The sequence below is a fragment of the Balaenoptera borealis genome, assembly GCF_965194805.1.
Source record: "Balaenoptera borealis genome assembly, chromosome: 14".
NCBI lineage: Eukaryota > Metazoa > Chordata > Mammalia > Artiodactyla > Balaenopteridae > Balaenoptera > Balaenoptera borealis.
In genome coordinates this window covers 86,954,259-86,978,856 of record NC_138875.1, presented here as the reverse complement: position 1 = coordinate 86,978,856, position 24,598 = coordinate 86,954,259, and the positions used below count along the sequence as shown (strand labels likewise).

Below are 24,598 nucleotides of genomic sequence, written 5' to 3'. Positions count from 1 at the left end.
AGTCCAGTGACCTTTGCAAAATCGTCTCGGGGTGTCTCGGAGGCAGGTGTCCCCGGATTAGAATCTCAGCTCCTCCCTTCGCTGTGTGACCTTGGACAAGGAATCCACCTCTCTGAACCTCAGTCCTCTCCACCCCTAAAATGGGGATAATGACATGCCCAGATGGTACAGCCGGGGCGAGAATGAAATGAGACCCTGTGCCTGCAGGCGCCCACGTAGCAGGGCATCTGGTACACGCACGCGCAACACTCACGTGAGAACCCACTCTCTGCTCTGTGGGCAGATGCTGCTCCGGAAGAGAAATGTGCACTTTCCCTTAAACCGAATAATGAATCTGCACAGCGAATCAGCCTGAACCTCATTCCATTATTTGTTCGTGATTAGATCTGGCCATTAATCCACTTTTCCAGGTCTAGAATTAGACTTTAACCCTGAGCTAAGCAGAGTCGTTCTCAGCAGCTCCAACAACTTACCTGGCAGCAGAAGGACACCTGGTGTGGTGAAGGGTTCCTCCCCATTGGTCTCGACGACACCAGGAGCTAAAGCTACAGGTGGCAAAGGAAATCTAATTTTCCCCCAAGCCCTAGGTAATTACAGGATGCCATCACAGCCTGATGAGTATTTACCCAGCAGAATGAAAAAATGTGATGTTTCCTGATCCATCCAAAAGCTTAACTGTCATTTAAATAGGGCATGGTATTTAAAATATTAATTTCATTATCTTCCAGTGTCTTATCATTATACATCTAAAGCATCACACAGAATATATTTGCATGTGTAAAGAATCCATCATTATTGTTTCCCCATGGCAGAAATGGCTGTTGGCTTGACTTCTGAATCTGAGCATCGGGAAAGCAATGATATAATGTGTTTTTCTGCAACAAAGCTTGCTCAATGTTGGAGAAATATACAACACAGGGGATGAAAGGATAGAAGGACAGCCAGACAAGGTGGAAATGTCACATCCATCGCCTGTGATGCCTTCTTGACCTCTGTGTGGTTTGACGACTTCACCCTTTTTGCTGCCGAGTCAGCCACTAGAATAAAAGTCCCTTCAGAATTCCCCAGAGTTCAACACCAGTCACAGCCGGAGCCTTGGAGATGACCTGACTGCAAAATTCTCAGGCTGGAATTGCTCTTAGTTCTTTGAATCATTTTGATTGTGTACTTGTCTCACTAAACGTCTTTGTGCTCACATCCATGAGATAATAATTCTACAGCAGCTCTTAGTGCTGCTTTGCAATAGGATTCTAACCCTCAACCCCTTCTGTGTGGGTGGGGGCCATGCGATTAACCCCGTGAGCCCCGTGGGCTGGGAACAGACATGACGTGTTACAAGGGAAATTGGTTTTCGGCAGGCAAAAACACCACTGCTTATGTCGCCTGCCCCCTTCCAGAACGGTCCAAGCCCCCATGGCTACCAGACAGGGGCCCTTTGGTCAGTGTAGCTGCTGCTCTCCCCCGGTGTAGCTCTGGTCATCTTTCTGGACCTCGGATGCATCAGGCGTGCATTAGGCTTGGGACCTTCACAATTGCTGTTCCTCTTCCTGGGACCCTCCCCTCCCCCAGATATCCCATGGCTTACTCACTCGCTTCCTTTACTCCACGCTCAGATGTCAGCTTATCAGTGGGTCTTTGTTGATTATTTCTTTTTCAACTCCCATCTCCACCACCAGCCACTCGCTATGCCCTCCCCTGCTGTGCTGTTCTCCATAGATCTTTACCCCACCGAACCTACTCTATAATTACTTATTTATTTGTCTATTATCTGTCTCCTGCCTCGGAAGTATAAGTTCTGTTTACCATCACATCCCCAGTGCCTGGAACAATGGCTCTCAGAGAGTAGGTCTCAATAAATATTTGTTGGAGGAAAGAAAGAGAGAATGAATAAATGTTCACCACACACATGGGCCAGCTGGTGGTCCCTTTCTCTACCCACACCTGTTTCTAGAGAGTTGAAATTCTACTTCCATGTTTTCAAGAGAAGCAAGGGAATTGGATGCCAATTGGATGCCTTACAATGCAAAACCTGATTTTTCAAGTGTTAGTCACAAAATTCTAAAGTATATAAATAAGTGCTCCGTGGGCCAAATAAAGACCCCAGCGTTTCCCCTCTTCCATGTCCCAGCTCAGAGCTCATCTCAGAAAAGATCCCCCATAAACAGGATTGTCGTGGCAATGACAACAAAGGGAACACCTGGCAGGGTCTTGCCCCCTGTGCCTGGGTCCTGACCTACAATTTTATAGCGGGATCATCTTCCGAGCTGGCTGCACTGTTGAATGGCCTTGCATCAGAGGTTTCACCTCTGTGGACTTCCGTTTCCTCATCTCGAAATGCGCAGGATACAACCAGTTCGCAGTCGGTTGTTAGGACTGCCCCCCCATATTTGCAAGTTGCCTGTGTCTGACACAATGACTGGTAGAAGGCCATGTGTGAGAGATGACACTTCGTGCTACTGTTGCTTCTTGGTCCCATCCTAGCACGGTACGCACCTGCTGGTGGTGGGGAAATGGTCCGTTGGTAGGTGTTTTCTGTGCACAGACTTAGACCCCTACCGTTGGCATCTACCATTCAGACTAGAAAGAGAGCTGAGCCTGGATCTGGGGGAGCTGGTTTTCTTCTCTAGCCCACCCACTCACGAGTCTGGCTGACCTCCTTCCGTGTGCCAGGAGCTGCTCTACAGTGGCCAAAACAGGGACCCGCCCTCGTGAGGCTGAGACTCCAGAAGGGGGAGCAGTGGATTGGAGGGCATGGGAGACTATGATGACCGCTCTGGAGAAATACAGACCAGGAAAGGGAGACAGGGAGTGCGGGAATGCAAGGAATGACAGTGTGGTCAGGAGAGCGGGGACCTCCGGGGGGAGGGAGCCACACACTCACTTCCTCTGAAAGGTCAGGGGTGCGGTGCCGGGGGTAGAGTTTTGCAGGCAGAGGAAGAGACGTGCCAAGGCCCTGAGGCAGGAGACATTCCGGTGTTTGGGAATAAGTGGGGATGGAGGGCCAGGAGCAGAACTAGCGAGGGCAGCAAATGAGATCAGAGAGGGGAGGAGGCCAGAAGAGGGGTGTCCGCACGGGTCTTGGTGAGGATGTTGGCTTTTCCCCCGAGAGATGAGAGCTCTGGGGGTTTGGGGACAGAATGTCTGACTTCGATTTTCACAGACCCACTCCTACCCTTTAATGCTATGGTATTAAATGTAGCGCGAGGCCGTCAGAGTCCCTTTGTGACTCACTTTCTTTCGAGGCCGATCGTACCCTATGCAGAATTAACATGCCTGCACATTTCCCACAAACGGCCTCATGTTCTGGGGTAACGATTAAGTTTTCTATTTCAGAAACTACTGGGTGATTTATTCTTGACTTCTCCTTTTTCAGAGGAAAACAGACTTGTCGATTTGTTAAAGCTAAAGGGTTCTGGGGGTTTTGGGGTTTGTTTCTTCATTTACTGCTTCTAGTCTATTTGGTGTCCCATTGTACACAAGGACGAGCTACTGACCGCACGTCGCTAGCTTGTCGGTGTGCCCAGCAATGTGACAAGGGACAAAGTCAGGGGAAGGGATGACGGGACATCCGGTTTTTATGGGAGAAACCGGAACACAAAAGCAGATGTGGTCTCACTCTACAAAACAGAGGTGGCAGTCTCCAAAGCAGCCTGTTGAAAAATTGCCAAAACGGGCCACATTTTCTGGCAGATATGACTTTGATTTTTAAGTTGTTTTATTTTCATTTCTCCTTGGCCTTCAACTGATGGAGCCGCCTGACAATTCAGCTCGAAGTGTCTCTCCTCCTCATCCTTTAAGAAGTCGCTTTGCACAATCAAACCTCCATTCCGGAATGTCGCGGTGAAATTGTAAGGTGAGCCTCTTTGCAATGTGTCACCTCCACTCTCTGATACACTTTGCAATATGCGGGTTTCCCCCCAAACTGGGGGACCACACAGGGTGGAGAATAATGGGCTGCACAGAGTCTGGATGTCTGGGCTCAAATTCCAGAGCTGTCACCCGCCTCTGTTGGTTTGTTTTAATGTCGAAGCCTCAGTTTCCTCAATTGCAAAACTCAGAGGTAAACAGGATCTCAGTTATCGGGGAGGATTAAATTAAGTCAGTGTATGGCAGCTTTTATCATTATTAACAGAAGTATCCTGAATGCTCTTCTTCCTTCAGATGTTCAGACAAGGCTTGGAAGATCCCCCGAGCGTGCAGCCGGATGAGACCGCTAGCGCGGTGTGTGACGTCAAAGGTCGTTGTGATGCCCTGACCTGGTCCCAGCGTTCCACCAAGGGACCAGCGTGGGTGTCACGGGTCGTCAACACGTGCCCATTCAGGGTGTCACCCAGGATAGGGTGGCCTCAACCCAATCATTTAACAATTATATGTTGAGTGCAACCGTTGGCAAGACATAGTATATACACAGAAGGGAAATAATATGGATTAAGATGGATTAAGGGTCAACCATCTTGTCTCATCCCATTTAATTCTCAACCATAACCCTACAAGGGAGGGAGTCCTCTCTCCGTAAACAGATGGAGAAACAGATCAGGGAGGGCAAGTCACATCCAACATTCTGCACCATCTGCGTGACCACGGCTGGATTCACGATCATGGTTTTCTGATCCCACAGTCCATGGTGCCTCAAAACCCACTCCTACCCCTGGCTTTCCCTCTTCTGAGTTTGGAAGATCCAGACCCAGGGCACTAGATTTGTCCTTCACCCTACTCGGTCCTTCCCCACTCCGTTCCCAGGAATAACCAACCTTGTGTCTCCATCCTCGCCCTCATTCATTGTCTCCAAAGCCACCACTTCCATGAAATCTCAACAACCTTCCTTCCTCTGATGCCCTGCAGGTAGAGCCAGCTGCGCAGGTGTGTGACCTGGGCAGGTGCGTGGGGCCCCAGGCTAAGGAGGGCCCCGTGGTTGGTTTAATGCTCTGGTGTCACCATCTTAAAATTCTTAACAAGTTTATCTTTGAACTTGTGTTTATAAAGGAAGTCAGATTTATAAAGCTCCGCGTGAGAGCAGAGGAGATACGTGTAACGTGTGTGCCTGCTATTCCCTGCTGTCCCCTTCACATATGGCAGCCGTGATACCGGAATGCTGGTGGATCCATCTTCAAATGACAAGCAGGGTCACTGACTGACCCTCTCCCTCACTTTCCTTTTGAACCTGAACTTGCTCTGAATGCAAAAAGAAGCAGCATTCTAAGAAGCATGAATGACCAGAGAACCCTACCGTGGACTTTCCAACTCAGGTTACTCTCCTACACTCAGCATCCACTGATCCTGAAAAGGATGTCCTAGAAGAAAAGAAAAAAAAAGAACAATCTAGAGTTTCTTTTCTTTCCATCTCTCCCTTATTCATCAGCAAGCTGAAGGGAGAGATTTTTCATAGAATGTGTGCATCTCAAGACGTGAAATAAAACAGTTGAGTCGGTTTTGTGCAACATTTCCACTGTCCTGGCAAGAACAAAATACATATGCATTTAAAATCTATAAAATGCATGTTAAATGCACTGATATTTGATGATTCTGCATACAAGTTAAATGCACTGATATTTACATCTAAAACTGGTCTTGCACAGTATAAAGATTAATGGCAAAATTTGTTCCCATCATTTAAAATTTTTATTTACCTAGAACAGCACTAAATAGCAAATAAGAAATACCATAAGTTGAGAGAGAGACCACAAGAAAAAGCTTAATATTTTATTACCTTGGTACTTTTATCTTTTTTTTTTAAATCCCGCCTGCAGATTACGCAACCAGCCCAGCCCACAGGGCTGTGTGTTACATCCTCAATTTACACTTCAATCGTGACCTCATTCTCAACAGTAAGGCTGGTACCTAATCAATCTTTGTGACACCACCAGCAACCAACGTGAAATTAAGTCCACTAACAGATGCTTGTGTTTGTCTCTTGTTTTGACTTTAGAATGAGAAGGTGGGAGTGGGTGTTTTCACCAGTGGATTGAAAAATGGGGACATTAAGCAGGAAACTAATCACGCAGCTTCTGAAAATAACTGTAAGTTTGGTTTCCACTTCTTATTCACTTCTCCTCCATCACAAATAAATGTACTTTTAAAATCCTTTAAAGTGCCTCTTGGCTACACACAAAACATGCCATTCGTCCCTGTCAGCTGGAAATCTCTCCATTGCAAATAAGAGAAAACTGCACTCAAAATGGCTTAAAAAATGAAGACAACTTATCGATTCACATAAAGTTGCACGGTGCACCTCGGGGCAGCTCTATCCAGCAGTTCAACAGTATCTCCACGGCCCTGGTGTTTTTCTGTTTCTTGTGCTTCTTCTCCACACTGCCAGCTATATCCTAGTCACACCCACCTCACGGTCACAAAATGGCTGCCAGCAACTTCCAGGCACGGGAGCTTCCTCATTTGTATCTCTTTTTCCAATTAAATGTGTGTTTATGGGGACTGAGCTGGCAGAAAGTAATTCTAGATCAACTCGGGTCCTTATCTGCTAACAATGGAGAAAACTTATCTGAAAATGAGGTCAATGCAGAAGAAAACATACCTGAGAGATGAAGAAAGAGAATGGGTTGGGGGGGGTGGTTTCAGATTCTTAAGAATATTGATTGAGCAGCTGGATCAAGCTATGCCTGAAATCATATCCCTGACTTTACACTTACAAGGGCTAATAAATTCCTTGGTTTTTTGTTTTCTTTTTTGTTGTTGTTGATCTTTTTGTTTGTCTGTTTGGTTTTGGTTTTTGGTGTGTTTTTTTGCTTGTTTGATGGATTTCAGTTACTGTCGATCCTGACAAAGAATCCTGACAATAATAAAACTCGTCCATTCAAATATTCATTCACCAACTGTCCTCAAGCACTCTTCTGTATCAGGCCCTGGTCTCTGCTTTTTTTATTATTATTATTATTGGGGTATAGTAGATTCTGTATCAGGAACTGGTCTCTGCATTTTTTTTTTTTTAATTTGGGTATAGTAGCTTCTGTATCAGGAACTAGTCTCTGCTTTTTGGAGCCTGCAATCCAGAGAAAGAGGATATACCCCAAGCGATCATCTGGAAGTGATTAATCCTATATTCGTGAGATCTGGACGTGTCATAGACAGCTTGGGCAGTAGCAATATCCCTCCTCCATGAGCCACCTGTCAGTTTCGATTTCTAGGAGCCTAGTTGGAGAGAGGGCTGCAAAATGCTTAGATAATATATAAGTACAGGTAAACCCCTTGCACTTAAATGTTAAATTCCCTGCCCCAATCCCAACATCTAATCAAAAAGGCAGGCATAAAATAATATGTCTATAAATTACTTTCATTAAAGATGATATTTTTTTCTACTGAATTTGGGCAGTAGAGAGAGGAAATAAATCTAGCAGTTTAAATACTCAGTTTTTCATCGCGTTCATTACTCCAGCTTCTGCGGAGTTCTGTATTCGAACAGCAGGGGCATAAGAACCTTTTGATAAAAGCTCTGATTTAAGCCACTCCAGATAATTCGTGTCTGCCATGAACTTTGTTTTTCTCTACATCCCTGTGCTTTCTCGTGGTGCTCAGGGCCACCAGCCAATTCTCTGAAATTTCTAATCTCTTAAATAAACGGACTTCGACAAAAGAGACTGCTTCTTTCCTGATTCTACATCTTCTGAGGGGTGTGGCTGATTTTTTTTTTCATGCATTTTGGAAAGTTTCTTCTCTATCCCCAAGTGATTCATCTCCTCATGTAATTTTCTGTAGAGTTTCATCACATGTTGTTGGTATAATTCAGGCTGCATTTTAATTTTCTACCGGAGTTTAAAATTTTCCCTTTCAGACGGCACTCTCTGACTACAGAGATCCTGGCTCCCGTTTGGAGAGTGTAATTGGATGCTGAGTGCTTTGTTTATTTGATTTCCTCCTGGTAGCTTGTATATTTCCTAACTTTCTCCTTGCACTAACTTAGCTGCATAAAGTGTGGTTTCTACTAAGCAGCTTTGATGTGATGAATCGTTTTCTGATTCATTCTTTGTGTTCAAGTTGCCACTCCTCATGTACCTTGTTGGAAAGCAGGTGAATCCGCCATCCTTGAGCTGACCCTCACTCTGACGATTCTCCATGCATAGCGTTGCTTGAGTATCGTTCTCTGTTCAGTCAGACCCCTCTCTCTTACTTTCCCTCCTTCTGCTTCCCATGAAAGCTTAGACTTTCCTGAAGGTCAGTATTTTTCACCCAGATCATCCATTGGTGATATCAGAAGCCGTTGCCATTCATCCTAAAGGGTTTAACCACTTGAGATTTTTTTGCCTTCAATCACTTGAGATTGGAGATCATTTGTTTCTAGGCACCATCATGAATTCTATGATATGTTTTAACTTGTGCAGAAAATCTTCAGGCTATCATTTTTTCCTTCCTTAAAATAATTTGTGTATTGACTACGAAAACAATCAGCAGTATTTACCACCATCTCCCAAAGGAAACCCCAACTAGAACCTGTCTCAGAACCTCAGACAACACCATAGACATCCTGCCCAGCTTTTCCAAGACGAGTTATGATCAACAGGCTGTGGCGGTCAGTGCTGAAGGGCCCTTTGGGGGCCAGTCCCCTGCTGGGCCACGACAGGCCACACGGAACCCATGGAATATTCCACTTGGACCCCAATCAAGAGCCTGGCCCAGGGACTTCCCGGAGGTCCAGTGGGTAAGACTCCACGTGCTCCCGGTGCCGGGGGCCCAGGTTTGATCCCTGGTCGGAGAACTAGATCCCGCATGCACGTTGCAACTGAGAGTCCGCATGCTGCAACTAAGACCCGGGGCAGCCTAAATAAATAAATATTTTAAAAATATTTTTTTTGGGCTTCCCTGGTGGTGCAGTGGTTGAGAATCTGCCTGCTAATGCAGGGGACACGGGTTCAAGCCCTGGTCTGGGAAGATCCCACATGCCGCGGAGCAACTAGGCCCGTGAGCCACAATTACTGAGCCTGCGCGTCTGGAGCCTGTGCTCCGCAACAAGAGAGGCCGCGATAGTGAGAGGCCCGCGCACCGCGATGAAGTGGCCCCCACTTGCCACAACTAGAGAAAGCCCTCGCACAGAAACGAAGACCCAACACAGCCATAAAAAATAAAATAAAAATAAATAAATTTAAAATTGTATGTGATGTGGATGTATATTTAGGGTTTAAAAAAAAAAAAAAAAAGGCCTTTACCAATGTCAGCCAGTCCCTGATCGAGACAAAGAAGATTTCCGTCACCCACGTTAACACCCCTACTAGTCAACACACACCACAATAAAGGCAAACACTCCTCTGATTTCTACCCCCTTGGATTTTTTTTTTGTTGCCTATTCTTGAACTCATGGAAGTGGAATCATATAGTAAGTACTCTTATGTTTTGCTTCTTTCATTTCACTATGCCCATGAAGTTGCATAAATCGGAAGTGTGCTCCTATTTTAGTAACATCCCACTGTTTGAAAAAGACAATTGTTTATCCGTTCTCCTGTGGATGGCTGTTTGGGTTATTTCTGTGTTTGGTGTGTATTATGCATAAAACTGCTATGCACATGTCTTCGTGTAGAATCATGTTTTTATTGCTCTTGGATAAATACCAAAGAACGCTATTCTTAGCTAATATGTTAAGTATATGTTTAACTTAACCAGAAACTGGCAAGATGTTTCCCAAAGCAGTGATAGTATTTTACAGTCCTACTAACAATGTCGGAAAATTTTTCTTCCACACCTTTGCCAACGATGGGTGTTTCGTTCTTTTTAATATTAGCCATGATAGATGGTATGCACTCGTATCTCGTCATCACTGAAACTGACATTTCCCTGACGGCAAACGGTGGAAGGTACTCATTCTTGTACCCATCACAAATCTTCCTTTGGGAAATTTCTGTTCAAAACTTTGACCCATTTTCAACTGTGCTGTTTGTCTTTTTATGGAGCTGCAGGCATTCTTTGTATATTCTGAATACAAGTCTTCTGCACCAAGAACATTTTCACCCACTCTGTGGACTGCCTGTTTATTTTCGTAATGATGTCTTTTGAAAAACAGGCTTTTAGTTTTGATGAAGTCGATTTTATTGATGTTTTGCTTATGCTAAATGATCTTGTGACTTGATTAAGAAAGCTTTGCTGACCCCAAAGTTGAAAGAAAAATATTCTCCTATGTTTTCTTTGAGAAGTTGTAAATTCTAGTTTTTATATTTAGGTCTATCAAGATGTATTAGGTGTACCAAGGCTAAGGTACATCTTAACCTTGAAAGCATTATTCTGAGTGAAAGAAGCCAGTCACAAAACCCCCATGTTGCGTGATTCCATTCCTATGAAATACCCAGAAAAGGCAGAACTATACACACAGAAAGTAGATTAGTGGTTCCCTAGGTTGTAGATTGGGAGACTTGGGGAGTAACCTGGTGGTGGGATAGGGTTTCTTTCAGGCACGATGAGCATATTCTAAGATTGATTATGGTCAAGGTGTGAATATACTGAAAGCTACTGAACTGTACGCTTTAAATGAATGAATGGTGTGGTAGGTGAATTCTATTTCAATCCTGTTTTTATAAACAAACATCAAGGAACAAGTAAAAGCAGCTGGTTTCAGTTTTCTAATGCGAATGTCATCTTAGTGTTTGGCCTGATATGAGACAGATTCGTTCTTATACAATGGATTTTTCTAAAAAGCATTTACCTTCTTGATCGTGCTTAGCTTGAGCAGGACCCAAAGCTTCTCAGGCTAAGCAGTCACCAGCCATCCCTGACTCCTGGATGGGTCTTGTGGTTTGTCTTGGATCCCAAAGCTTGCCTGGTCCCAGATCTGCCTGTGAAGCACAGCAAGGAATGAACGGGATCAAAAGGGAAGCAGCTGCTCTGAAAGCACTCAGCAGCCACCTGCCCAGCTGCCCTAGCCCCTCACCACACTCGTACATTTGTTTCCTGAAAACACTGGCAACATGAAATCAATGTAGAATCTGCCTTAACAGGATCGCTAGAACGCTCTAAAACAGCATCCTTCAAAGTGTGCAGTGCAGTCCGTCAGGGTTTTGATCGGTTTTAGGCAAAAACAGGCAAATAATAAATAATAAGTTATTAAAATGGAAAACAGAAAAAGAAAACTAAAGTGAGTAACTTACGGAAAAGGCAGGTTGAGGAATACTTGAAATATGTGAAACGTTTCTTTTTTTTTAATTTATTTTATTTTATTTATTTATTTATTTGTTTATGGCTGTGTTGGGTCTTCGTTTACGTGCGAGGGCTTTCTCTAGTTGCAGCAAGTGGGGGCCACTCTTCATCGCGGTGCGCGGGCCTCTCACTATCGCGGCCTCTCTTGTTGCGGAGCACAGGCTCCAGACGCGCAGGCTCAGTAGTTGTGGCTCACGGGCCCAGCTGCTCCGCGGCATGTGGGATCTTCCCAGACCGGGGCTCGAACCCGTGTCCCCTGCATTGGCAGGCAGACTCTCAACCACTGCGCCACCAGGGAAGCCCGAAACGTTTCTTTATAGGCAGACTTCTCAAAGCCTTAAAAGTGGCCTGAAAATCTTCAGCGGGGAAGATTAAAAAGTGTTTCCCATGGCAGGATATGTTCTTGTAATGACTTGTGTGTGTGTGTGTGTGTGTGTGTGTGTGTGTGTTTACTTGTTTGTTTGTTTCCGTTTTTCCCACCCTCTAATCTGGACAACTTTCTTCATTGCAACACACTTGGAGAAATGCTACACTTAAGAGGTTACTACCTTACAACCCAAACATGTCTTGTCAATCATGTTTTACTTCAAATCTATCCTCTTAGCCCAACAGTACTTTTTTTTCATTTAGAACTTTCCAGAATTTGGGCAGCTTATGCCCGGGCTCCCCACCTTGAGATGTCTGTGAACACTTTGGAATAAGAAATATACTAGCACCCCAGATCCAAATCTAGAGCCCTGTGTGTGGCTGGTATGCCTTAGGTTTATTTTGAAACTACAATTCAGGTCACATCTCTTGCCTGCTGGGGGCCTCTGACCCCTCCCTGCGAGAATCATATTCCCAAACACAGGCTCCCCAGCCCGGCCAGGATCCCCTGCCCCTGAGGGTTCAAGCACGTGGAACTGGCTGCCTTCGCACGTTCTCTTCCCTCCACCTGGAACAGTATTTCAATTTTACGTGCCCATAACGACACCACCCACAGTCGCTACTGCCAGCAACCCCTCCTCCTGAAAGTGTTAGGGACCCGCAGACATGGAGTTTCATTGCCTTTTTGTCACATCCATGAACCTGGTAACAAAGTTAACATTTTTGACCCTTTACTGTCACATTAATCAAGTGAGTGGTTATTTTGGCTCTTTACTGGGCATTTCATATGTATGGAAATATTCCCCTTGACGTGGAAAACAATCTGGAGTTTTCTTGCTTTGTTCTATAATTTTATGTTAATGTCCCGTAAAGCATATTGGTGGTTTTAATACCTAGAATATTGAAGGCTAAGGTAACATACGTTTTTAAAGAGTATTTAATATTTCCCAACTACAAGTTCATTATCACAAATAGATAAAATGAAAAGTGATAAAATGTACCTGAAATGGAAGAGGACCTTATGGCCTTTGTCCCCCATGTCCTCTTTCGTCTGTGGAAAAACTGTGGCCAAAGAATAAGTTGAATTAGATAAGTGAGAAAATGCAGAAACAAAGGAAAACAGTCAAAGGAGACCAAATAATAACGGTTTAGTCACTAAGCAAAGTCAAGGCCCTTTAGTTCCTCCTCAAGGGCTATAGATCATATTCTGAGCCGTGTCCTGTGAGCTGTCTTAAAGATGCTGAAACCCCTACCAGGTGGAGAAGTTAACTACACGATGACCAGACTGTAGCCATGACATAAGTTGCCACAATTCTGAGAACTGGCCTCAAGGAAATGGGAACAAACCGACCCTGGAACTGAAGCCTAACTGTACTTAAAACAATCAAGACGACACCGGTCAGACGACCGCTGACCAATGTCAAGATGCCTGTCAGAGCTGCCTGTGCTGTTTCTGCACGGAGCCCCTTCCCTCCATCTATAAAAGCTCTTGCCCACTCATTGTCAACCTTTGGACAGAAGTTCAACCCCACACACTGGTTGCCAACCTCCAAAATAAAGTAAACTTTCCTTTCCAATAAACTTGCCTCTTTTTTGGCTTTTGAGTGGCGAGAAGCCGGACCCCACATTCGGTTACCTACCCTCAGTTCCATAATTTACTAATAGGTCTCCTGTGGCTTGTGTCTTCTCTGAGCACACACCGCATCACTGGGAAGAGAAAATTCCAGATGGCTGGTCCCTGGAACCAGGGTTCTCTCGAGGGCTCAGGAGACACCCCAAATGTCCTTCCACCTAGAGGTTCTACTCCAAGGCATCTCGAACATTTATAATAAAACCACATGGAAATGTGACAGGTAATTCTTTGAAAAAATGATTATTTTGCCTCTGAAAATATCTAGCTTTAAGCAACTCATTATTGTTTACAATGGGCTACGATTTCTTGGTGATCACTCTACGCCTTCAGAAATTCTCGGAACATTATCTCACCCATGAGTTGTTTTCAAAAGTCACGAAAATGGTATGGGTTCTAAACTTCACAGCAAATGGAGATGGCATAATATTATCTTGCAAGTCATTTGGGGTTCGGTAGTTCCCTCTGCATTTTAAAGGTTGGGTACAGGGTTGAGGACTGCCCTAGGGCTGGGACAGGTCTCCCGAGGTCAGACCTGGATTTCAGATCAATGAAGTTTGGACAGGAAGTTTGGAGCCTCCCTGAGAAGCAGACAAAGATTAGGACCAAAGACCTCATTAGTTGAAAGATCCTTCAGGCTTAGAGCAGCTACTTTCTCCTCAAATGAGCTTTAAAGGTAGCAGTTCCCGATTAAGCAGGAAGGAATCTCTCCCCAGGTAGATCTGACCCATGTGGGGTAACACTGATGAGCAATAATTATGCTCCATTCTCTGGTTCTCTGATCACCTTCCCAATGCACCCAAGTAAAGGACGTTATTCTTTCAATTGACAGGACACCATAAACTGTACAATCCAAATTACACTCTGATTTCTGCGGAAAGGGACAAAGCCCCTAGGTCATAGATGGTCTTAAAATTTTGATAAATGAAGTAAAAAAAAAAAAAAAAAAAGCTCCCCCTGTGTTCTATGAAAAAAATAATACTATTAGGGAGTGTCAACTTCCATACCGTCTGTTGCTAATCTTGCCACTTAATATAAGAATATCTGCATATACAACATTCAAGTTCATGTGAACTATTTTTAGATCAAGCATCATTTAAAAATTTAGGATGCAAAAAAACCCACTTTCAACAGCACTGAGGCATCGTGGAGCAAGCAGCAGTGTCCTCCGTGTGCGGTTCAGTCCAGTTCCCCCTGGAAACTCACCTGGAGTTTCTTCATGTCCGTCAATCTGGCTCCAAAGTGGCTTCAAACGTCTTGGATAGGCTGCCTCCTTGAGTTCTGCTTGACCTCATTGTTTAAACGAGAGTCAAGGCAAAGAACCTGTGTTTGGGGACTTCCCTGGTGGTCCAGCGGTTAAGACTCCCCGCTTCCACTGCAGGGGTCACGGGTTCGATCCCTGCTCTGGGAACTAAGATCCCGCCAGCCGCGCGGCCCAGCCAAAAAAAACAAAAACAAACAAAAAACAAAGAACCTATGTTTGCAGGCCCAGCCATGCTTTCTTCATAGTCACTGCCCTTTGCGTGAAGGGAAGGGAGTTTTGTAAACACCTCTTTGTTTCTGGAATAGTGCTGATTGCACGGCTGGTTGAGAAGCTGCCATCGGCCCCTGTAACTATCGCAGTGAACTTGGGAGCAGGGATGTTGGATCCAGGTTATCACAGTTGCCTGAGGCAGCTACCCCGCCTCTGTCCTGGGAGGGCACTTGCTTTCCTAAAGCTGAATTTTGACAGAGGATTCCTCAGCCATCCTTTAGTTCAGGCAACATAGCTGTTGGAGCCAATTATCTGTAGAGGGCACGAGTGTGGTGTGATGAGAGTCCTTTTCCTGGTTAAAATTGACAGGGTGGAGGAGACCCAATGTATTGAAATGTGTAAGTTGTCCCGGAGTTAAACGTAGCACATCCCAAGACAATGAATGTAAATTGGAATGTCTGATGCCTCACTTAGTTTTCCTGGGACTCCAATTTTATAAATAGAATTGACTTCCGCCTGGCTGGCAGGGATAAATCTGAATAAACCTTTTCTGCTCATTAAAATTTAACTTTGTAAGCCTTAAGGAAAAATGGACTTTTCTTGGCTTTCTCCAAGAACTGAGTTTGCCTGTCTGCACTACAGAAAGTCACCACTGTCCTCTTTCTGGAAGGAACCTTCTTAATGTAGGGAAAGTTAGTTCAACTGGCTGTTTAGCCAGAGTGCTTGCCCCAGGGCACAAGAGCAAGCCTCTTTCCTTTGGAATCTTGTTCTCACATTTAAATACACCATGCTTTTCTCAAATTCTCAAGGTCTCAGCCAGTGACTGTCCTCAAAACCCTGAAGACAGCTGCCCCTACACGGAACCTAAAAACTTCTTAACATCTTCCTTTGAGCAACTATTAGAGGGTGAGATAACTTCCTGGAGCTTACCCATTGACTGTTCTACTATGACAAGGAATCATCCAACACATTTTATTTCTTCATTTTCAAAATGTTTGGAAGTGCCTTTACAGATAGGTTAAATATACTGTGGGACAGATACAACGGATCAATCATACTGAAAGCCGTGGGTAGTATGAGATGGGTTCATTATACAACCAAAAAAAGTATAGAGAAGCACAATGTTGTAACAGCATGCTCTGTTTATAATAGCTGGTGTTTACCAGGGAATAAGAATCCAACTCAGAAGAACGGAGATAGAAGATCACACTCTTTTTTTTTGTTTCAAACGCCAGACAGAATTTGTTCCCACTGTATTTGTGGCCTTGAAGCCACCCAAAAGTTCAGAACTGGCTGGGTGATGTGGGTTTGGTCACTCCCTGTGTTTTGCAGCCCAGATGGGATCCACCCGAGAAGAGTCTGGGGCTGGAAACTGATGGTTGAGGATACAGATTTAAATCGTCAGCAAACAGCATGCCCTTCAGACACGTGTTACAGATAAGCAGCATTGGAAAAATTGTTTGCCATGGGGAGACACATGTGACTCCCTGCAAGAGCACAGATCTGCTGTACAATATTCATTGTGTGCGAGGGAGTGGCAGAGCTACTTCTTTTTTCCTGGCTTTGATCAGTTGCTTATTATTTCATTCTCCACTCTCAGCCCCTGTCTTTCATAGTTTGGGCGTTTGCTTAAACCTGCAGTGATGTACCTAGAACATCAACTGTCATGGGGTTTGGGCAATGGGTTTGTTCTTGGAATCCACGTTGGGTTTTAAATTGATGCCCTTGCTAGAAGTCCAGAAAAAGGCTCCCAGTGGAAGACAACTACAGAAAGAGGAAATCACTCGCTTGGTGGTCTGTGCCCAGAGGAAGTACTTGGGTCCCTCCGTCTGACAGTCCTGGCATCTTTTGGCACATGATGGGTGGTACTCAACAATTCATTGCTCCGGAGTAACTGATATGGTAGCAGATCTGATGTAAATTTTCAGATGCACCAAGTGGCATTACAACCAACCAGAATAGTAAATTAGAGCGTTGAAAACCTGAAAGGGTGTGCTTAACAATGCCCGGCGCGCGACCCTTGTCAGCCTAAAATATTTATGGGAATAAAGCATGCCATGTGGGAATATACGTGGGTTAAATGGAGATCCTACAGTGATTACAACAGGGGGGAAAAAGGCACACTGTCTAAGGAAGCATCTCTAAGTGAAAAAACTGTATCAAAGGGGAAGTGTCTACACTGGCCTTTTGGGTTATTTCATTCAGTGACTCAGATTCCTATAAGAGGTAACAATAAACTAGCAGATTATCTCAGCTCCAACCTTATCATGGAAAAATAAAACGTTGTTCATGTTCTTTGGCCAATTGAAGAAAAGAAAGAAGTTTCAGGTCAGAAGTGATTTAAGCCATCTTAGAGAAGTAATGTTGTCCAGGGGGTGGAAAAGTCAACATCACATGGACCCTGAATCCCAAAGCAATATCCATCCCTCTGTTTGTAAAGTGCTCTATTCCAATGGGCAGCGTAGATGTATAAACTGACCTCAGTTGCTGCAGCACCTAAAGAAATTGCAGTCCTCAAGATAAAATAAAGGTTTCGTCAGAACAACTGATCAAGAGCCAAAGAAATTATAAAGGCATCTCATGAAATGGGAAGATTGTCCAGTTTGTCAGTTGATGGCATGGTCGCTTTCTTGGACAGGTAACATAATTTCTCTATCAGACTTGAATTGTTACTTCCCACCTGGAAAGTGATCATGTCCTGCCTTCTTGACTCAGAGAAAAGGCTACAAACACTGTAACCGGGGTAGAATGTTTCTGCACTTTTTTGTGTTTTTAAAAAAAAGTTTAAAGCAAACAACAAAAAACCTCCGTAAGTGATCTAAATTATATAAACCAATAAAGAACCTACCTCTGTAACTGATCTAAATTGTATAAAACCATAAAGAAACTAACAGGCATTAAGCATTTCAATATCAAAAAGTTTGCAATGCGGTGTTTGCATTTTGCGCACACAGGAGTCTAAATCTAAAGGGTTCACTTTTTTACAAGCCTCATTTCAAACTTTCTTTTTTCCCTCTCTTTCAGAAACCAACTTTCCTAAACTGCATACATGCACGCTGAGATCTGGGGAGAGGCTTCGGGGTCTGTGGCTCCGCCCTCCTCCATTCCAGGAAGAAGAAGAAGAAGAAGGGGCTGTTAGCGGGAAACAGTCACCCGAAGTGTGAGAAATCCTGCCGATGGGGGTATGTGTGGAAACTGGGAGAGCATTTGGGCTCATCTGAAGCCTCTCACTCTGCAGGTTTCATTTCACAAGGCCAATTCCTAGGTTGACACTCACTTCCTCATACGATGTCTGGAGGGCCCAGTGGAAGATCAGGCTCGGGGTGAGGTATTTATTATGACATGTCAAGTTACTGCCATAGAGACAGCCCTTTTCATCCTGATAACGAGGAGTGCCATTTGCCAAAATGCCAAAGACGATGCTGGCAGCGTCAGAAAGGGCATACAAGCCACAGAGAGCCATGGGGACTCAGCAATGCACCCGGCAACCTTTCAGCTGAGACATCATCAGCCTTCCAAGCAGGATCACCGACTCTCTTTTGTTTTTCTTACGTGTCTAGAGCTCTACCTATGCTGGGCCCTCAGCACCGCAAGCCCCTGCCCCAAATACGGACACATGAGTGAGTCACAGGTAAGTAGAGACCAAAAGGGAGAAGACGGCAGGGCTGATGGATTACAGGTCAGCACTGAGTCCAAGACAGTTTGACCCTGGGCAGGGACCTGAAAAACAGGAGTCCTCCTTCTGAAACATCAGGGAAGAAGTGTCCCCCAGTCTGCTAGGACAACACATGAAAAGTTTACCTTTTTCAAAGGTCAAAGTTATTTGCAATTTTCAAGAAACATTTTCTTTTGGTTTCCATTTATTGCTGCGTCAAAGGTATTAAAATCACTGGCTAAAAAGAAAAATATAGATAGTCAAATCATAGAGATGCTGCAAGTAAAAGAGAAAAATGTGGATAAAATAATGAAACCACTGGAGAATGTTTAAATGTTTATTTTCATGTTAAAAAGGATGAATTACCCTGTGGTTAGTATATACCTTTATGCTGGAAAATGATGTCACTTTATTTCTGAGATATTTCCAGGAAAAAAAAAAAAAAGAAAAAGGAAAAAAATCCAGAAGTAAGGAAGAGTAAGATCAAAATGTCCTGGCAGATTCCATCAACGATCCCAACAGAAGTCACGCCCTCTAAAGGCTGCATCTTTAATTTAGTGCATTTCACGATGTCAGGTTCTGATGTTTTCCCATAATCAATTTAGATATTTCTGAGTGGGATGTCTGTACAGTTAAAAGCTATAGCTTTGCATGCTTTTATGTTAAAATGTATTTATTCCAACACACCTTTCAGTGTTTCAGTATATTGCCTATATTACATACAAAAATATCTGCTATCCATATTTTAGCATAACTCTTCCACCACCCATACTGTTCCTTTACACAACAGGTGACACGCAATACATTACACGTAATATAACTTTGAGGGAGGAGATGGTCGCTGGCTTTATAAACAGTCTATCGTGTCATTTACAGAGACTAGAACGGAGAATTGAGGCCATTTTTGAGTTGACAAGAGTAGAAAAACAATGGTGTCAATGGTGAAGGAAAGATTCAGGTGAAACCACCCTCTGTGGTCAGTGGAGTTGGAATGAATGATCTTCTCAGACACTTTACCGTGGTCCCAACATCTCAACATTGGGAAGACGCCCTTCTAAAAGAGTGAGACAAGAATGCTGATCAACACACACAAGGGCAGACTTCCTAAAACTTAAAATTATCCAGGTACAAAATACTTCATCTACAGATGTAGCAAAGGGACAAAAATTAATCCATTTTTTCCCGGCATTAATTTTTATAAATAAAAACTCTCTGCCTACGGTTTAAGGATGATTATAGTCTGGGAATTCAGCCTGACCAGTGTGCAAAAGAAGACAGCCAGGAAGTCAATTATTCCCTTTTGGTTCACACAGAGTATTCTGAGGTCTGCTAGCCAGTGTGTTCTTTGGGGGAAGTTTCCAGGGGAAACTTCCAATGTCTTTTCTTCTTTCTTTCTCTCAAATGCAACACTGTAGGTTTACACTCCAGGACTTTTGTGTGGCAGCCGCTCCTTGATAGCTGTACGCTGGCCTGGAAAGCAGCCCGTCTGGCCCCTGGAGACAGGGGTCTCACATCCTCCAAGGGTGTAGGTCACCTGGTCCTCATGGGGTATCTGAATTGCCCTGCGTGTGACTGACGGAGCTCGCGGCCTGGTGTCCCCTCTAGAGGCTGCTGGTGTCTGCCTCAAGGGGAGTCTGAACATCCCATTCTAACGGGAGAGGAAGGGACTCTATTGACATCGTTTCTTTCAGGTTATTGACAACTATCCTTTGGATATCTCAGCCGTGAGAACCTGGGAAATCCAGGCAAATGCATGGCCCCCAGCGAACCATATTTCAAGGCTTAGCAATTTACGTCAGTCCCCCCATTTTATTTAATTAATTTATTTTATTTAATTTATTTTTTTGGCTGCATTGGGTCTTCATTGCTGCGCGTGGGCTTTCTCCAGTTTCTCCGGCGAAAGGGGGCTGCTCTGCGTTGCGGTGCGCGGGCTTCTCATTGCAGTGGCTTCTCTTGTTGCAGAGCACGGGCTCAAGGCGTGTGGGTTTCAGTAGTTGTGGCACGCGGGCTCAGTAGTTGTAGCTCGTGGGCTCTAAAATGCAGGCTCAGTAGTTGTGGCGCATGGGCTTAGTTGCTCTGCGGCACGTGGGATCTTCCTGGACCAGGGATCGAACCCCTGCCCCCTGCACTGGCAGGCAGATTCTTAACCACTGCGCCACCAGGGAAGTCCCATGCCCCCCCATTTGAGCCGAAATATTTTGGAGGTATAGTTCCTATTTGTTTTAAATTGACTAGTTGGAAAACAAGCCGATATAACCCATAGTTTCTAGTCAGCAGGGAATATTTAGAGCAGAAAGAACTTCAGTGACATTCTGTTAAGCTGAATAGTGTCCACACCAAATCTGAGAACAACGGACAGTGTTGATTTCCACAAAAAAACTGAATTTCTGATTCTTCACTATTCACACACACGCGTGGGTATAATACGTATGTACGTGTGCATATGTGGGAGTGTGTGTGGTATGGTAAAAGGGACCTCTGCCCTGAAACCTTCCATTTGATTTTTATTTTGAACTGACTGAGTCTCAACAGAAACCAGCAAAGGTGCTTTATGCAGCCTGCACCACTCTGGGTGACGTTAGCTTACCCACGGGAGGCGTCTTCAGGACCACGGTCAGTTCCTGGCTCTGCAGAGCAACGCCTGGCTCTTCCTAATTCTCCCCAGTTTGCTTTCTGTGTCACGTCAAGCACTCGGACCATAGGAGATGGTCTAATTTGTATGCTCCTTAATAAGGCTCCCCGTGACAAGAGTAACTTCCTTTGTCCCCTCCCGAATTATACCCACGGGAAGTCTCATTTCACCAGTGTGAGGCAGCCTGCTGTGTGTGTGAGAGAGACTCACCCCCTGTATCAGTTGAGGGTCCTCAGTTTCAGAAATGACATCCCCACTACGTCTGGAATGTCCAAGACCCAAAGGGAGAGAAGATGGAAAATATCTGACAGGAGGAGCATGGCTCAGGTGGACAGCTATATTTCAGCTGGTACGTGAATCCCTCCCCAGTCCTGCACAGCTGGTTTTGAGCTACCTCCTTGCCAAGCCCTTTGAAAAGCAGAGGCAGCTTCCTGTGGCCACCAGAGGAGCTCTTCCTACAAGGTGTCAGCCATCTCTTTGCAAACTCCTTTGGAAGCTGATGCCTGGGTCTCCTGGCTTCATTCCCCAATCAAACTGGAAGATCTGGGGAACCTCACCAGCTTCAGCTCCTAACCCCCATTTTAAACACAAGAGCAACTGAAACACCAGCCTCTGAGGTCAGGCAGCGTATCACTGGTAACTTAGGTGCTGTTTACAAACGTATTGTAGTCCTGTGGGCAAGAGACACAAGGAGAATTCTGTGTCTGCCACGTCATGGTTGGAGAAGGCTGGTTGTCACACTCCCATCCACGGAACCCTAGAAGAGAACCACGGAACCGCAGCCTTTTGAAGAGCCCACTCAACAGCCATCAGGAGCCAAGAAACTGTTTCAACACCTCCTGCAGGTCCCTGACTGTTTGGGCCTTTAAAATTCTACCTCTCAGAGATGCAAATGGCTCAAGAAAGCTCAGAATGAGGCATACCCATCCAGTGTCTGTTTTTCCAGCTAGCACATCTTAATAGAATGTTGTCATAGTTTCCTAATCTGAAATTCTTGCTTTGCTTGAGACCAGGCATGCTGTTCTTTGAAAAACTCTGTTTATTTAAAAATTATGCAGGAATCATGATTGTTTTTTTCTCTCTTGCCACTTCGATTTCCCAATAGCTATGGTTTTTTATCACAATTGCTTCTCAAGCTTCTGGAAGAGTCATTTATTTTATGAATTTGGGGGGTAAACCCATTGCTGTTCTCCATTAATGGACACCCTGTATAGGTTTTATCTCTGCCAGAGTCATGACTGAGGATAGATATATGTTTTGGGGTTTTTGGTTTTTTGGGGTTTTTTTTGGTAGTGGGTGGAAATCATTGTATGGGTAGATTTCTACATATTGCTAAGTTGAAACATCATTTCATTTACTGTTTTTAAGAAGTTTTGTTCTGGGAAAAGAAAAGTTTAATCTGAAGATATTTCCTATGCAATTTCCTCTCTCTGCATATCATTTCTAGATCTTGATTTCAGTTTGGATAACAAATGGTGTTGACCACAAAGCATTAGTATAAATACAACTATTTTGAGGACTTTTTTTTGTCCTCAGAAATGCACCCCAGGAAAGAGGTCCTCATGACTCCCGCAAGCAGAAGATAAAAGTAAAGGTTCACTGTTCACAACTTTTCTCCAAAGTTTTTAAGCTTCATGTAGAAAACTGTAAAGAAGATGGCCCTCCCTTACAGTATATTAATACTTTAAGTAAAATCCCACGTCCCCGTCTGATACAAGAAAGTTCAACAACAAAAAGAAAGAAAGACGGCATGAGGCTAAGCTTCTTAGACATTGCCCCTAAGGGATGCAGTGAGGAAAACTGGAAAGACCCTGAAATCCTGCACAGACACCCAGGAAATAACAGGACGTGGCACATCACAGGGACTAAAATTCATATGTAAATCAAACAGATTTCAGAGAATAGAATGAAATTGCTTGTCTTCATGTTTCAAAAAGAATTGCAGAGGTCAAAGGAACCAGGTGCAGGTGCAAAGATATATAAAAATAATGAGCAGTGCTCGTAACAAATATGGGCGGCTACATTCAGCATCTTTCACGTATGTCCAATCTCAGGTCAAGGGCAAGAAATGTCCACTGTGCTTTAAAAGGTCTAGGAGTAGAAAAATCAAACCCAAGTCTTTTCTAATTCCACACGGCCGTTTTGCCACGAGATGATTAACAATGTCTGTGGGGTCAGGTTTATTATAGTTGAACTGAGCTAGTATCAGGCAGCAGATAAAACCGTGGTCTTAGAATTTCTCCAGGACCTACATGTGGCCTATTTAGAGACATTGCCTAGCTTCGAACGCAGCTGCCTTTGCTCTCTCTGATGCCTGCTTCGAAAGGGATCCCGCCAGACCTCCACAAACGAAGCTTTGTTAACTCATCCCCTATTGCTGATCAGACGCACGGCTCCACCACTCAAAAAGCAGAAGGCATAAAGGTGAATACAAACATGAGAAAGGAGTTTACATCTGGTCCTGCAGCCTCTCCACGTAGTCTCTAAAGCCCTGGGACGCCCCCAGCCCCATATCTGGGCAGACCCACTGGATGCTGTCATCACTGTCAAACAGGATGGAGTTGGTGTACGGGCCGCCGTCCTCCGGGAGGATGGTGGTGTAGGACGTAAACTTGACCCTCTTCCTCTTGGGGCCGGATGAACCCAGAGGTTCGTTTTTCACGTCTTTCTCATAGACATAGTCAGAAGGTCTGAGCAGCTGACTAGGGAAAGTCTTCTGGGAACCGCCGTTCAGAAGGAAGTTCCTCTCCTCGGGCTGCAGCCCCCTGTCGATCATGGTCGTGCACTCCTCCGACGGGAGGGTCACGTCCACCGGGTTCTCCAAAAGCTCCACGTCGTTCCCCAGCCAGACCCAGTCGTGGGAATGGGGGATGTTGCCTTGCTCACTCACGGCGAATCTTTTGTGTCTGTATTTCCAAGCGAATGCCACACAGTTAATTAAGAAGACCAAGATGGCCAGGCAGAAGACGCAGAGCAGGGCGTACATGCCGATCTCCAAGTCGGTCAACCCCCTGGAGGTCACCGTAAGGTCACTAGGATTATGGGGTTCCGGTAACTTCCCATGAGTGGGGAAGCTTGTAAAGGCATCTGGACCACCACTCTTGAGCAACTTCTTATCCTTTCCTTCCATGGGAGACTGTGGGGTTGTGCTTTTGTTGGTACTTTCCTCGTGGCCGACAGAGGCGCCATGTTGGAACCACTCTTGCACTGCTCTCTCCTGGTTTCCTTCACGCTCTATGGTGTTACTGAGGTGGTCTTTATATTCCCGATTTATGCCCTCAATATCGTTGGTGCCCCCTTGGTGCTCATCAATATTTGGTTCAAATTTGACCTTGATGTTCCCTTTACCCACGGCAAGAATGCTCTTCCTCTTGGTCTTCTGACAGGGCTCACTGATCATCATTTCCAGTTTAATCAAGGGCCCTTGCCCTTCCCCCTCTGCAACTACAACCGGCCATTTGGACTGAAGGTTTGCCTGGACAGACACCACCATTTCATCCAATGATGAGACGGTAACTGAAAAATCCTTGGGATCGTAAATGTCTAAAGGTGTCACCGAACCGTCACTGAACAGAATCCAAGAACTGACTATTGCTTCCTAAGAAAAACGAAAGCAAAGCATTATGTTATCATCCGGTTCCTTCAAGCCTGCAAATGTAAACGTGATTTCCTATGTCATATTATTTAAACATACAATCTGAGAAAAATTAATTT

General features: G+C 44.6%; 1 protein-coding gene across 2 annotated transcripts in view; it reads right to left on the bottom strand.

The window, feature by feature from the left end:
• Nucleotides 1-2,463: 2,463 nt before the first annotated feature.
• TMEM132B (transmembrane protein 132B) overlaps nt 2,464-24,598 on the bottom strand; it is a 420,187-nt gene continuing 398,052 nt past the window's right edge. For both annotated transcript variants that reach the window (XM_082353216.1, XM_082353215.1), the window contains one exon: nt 2,464-24,482. In XM_082353216.1, the coding sequence (XP_082209342.1) occupies nt 23,334-24,482 (1,149 nt within the window). In that variant the 3' untranslated portion in view covers nt 2,464-23,333. The remainder of the gene's footprint in view (nt 24,483-24,598) is intronic.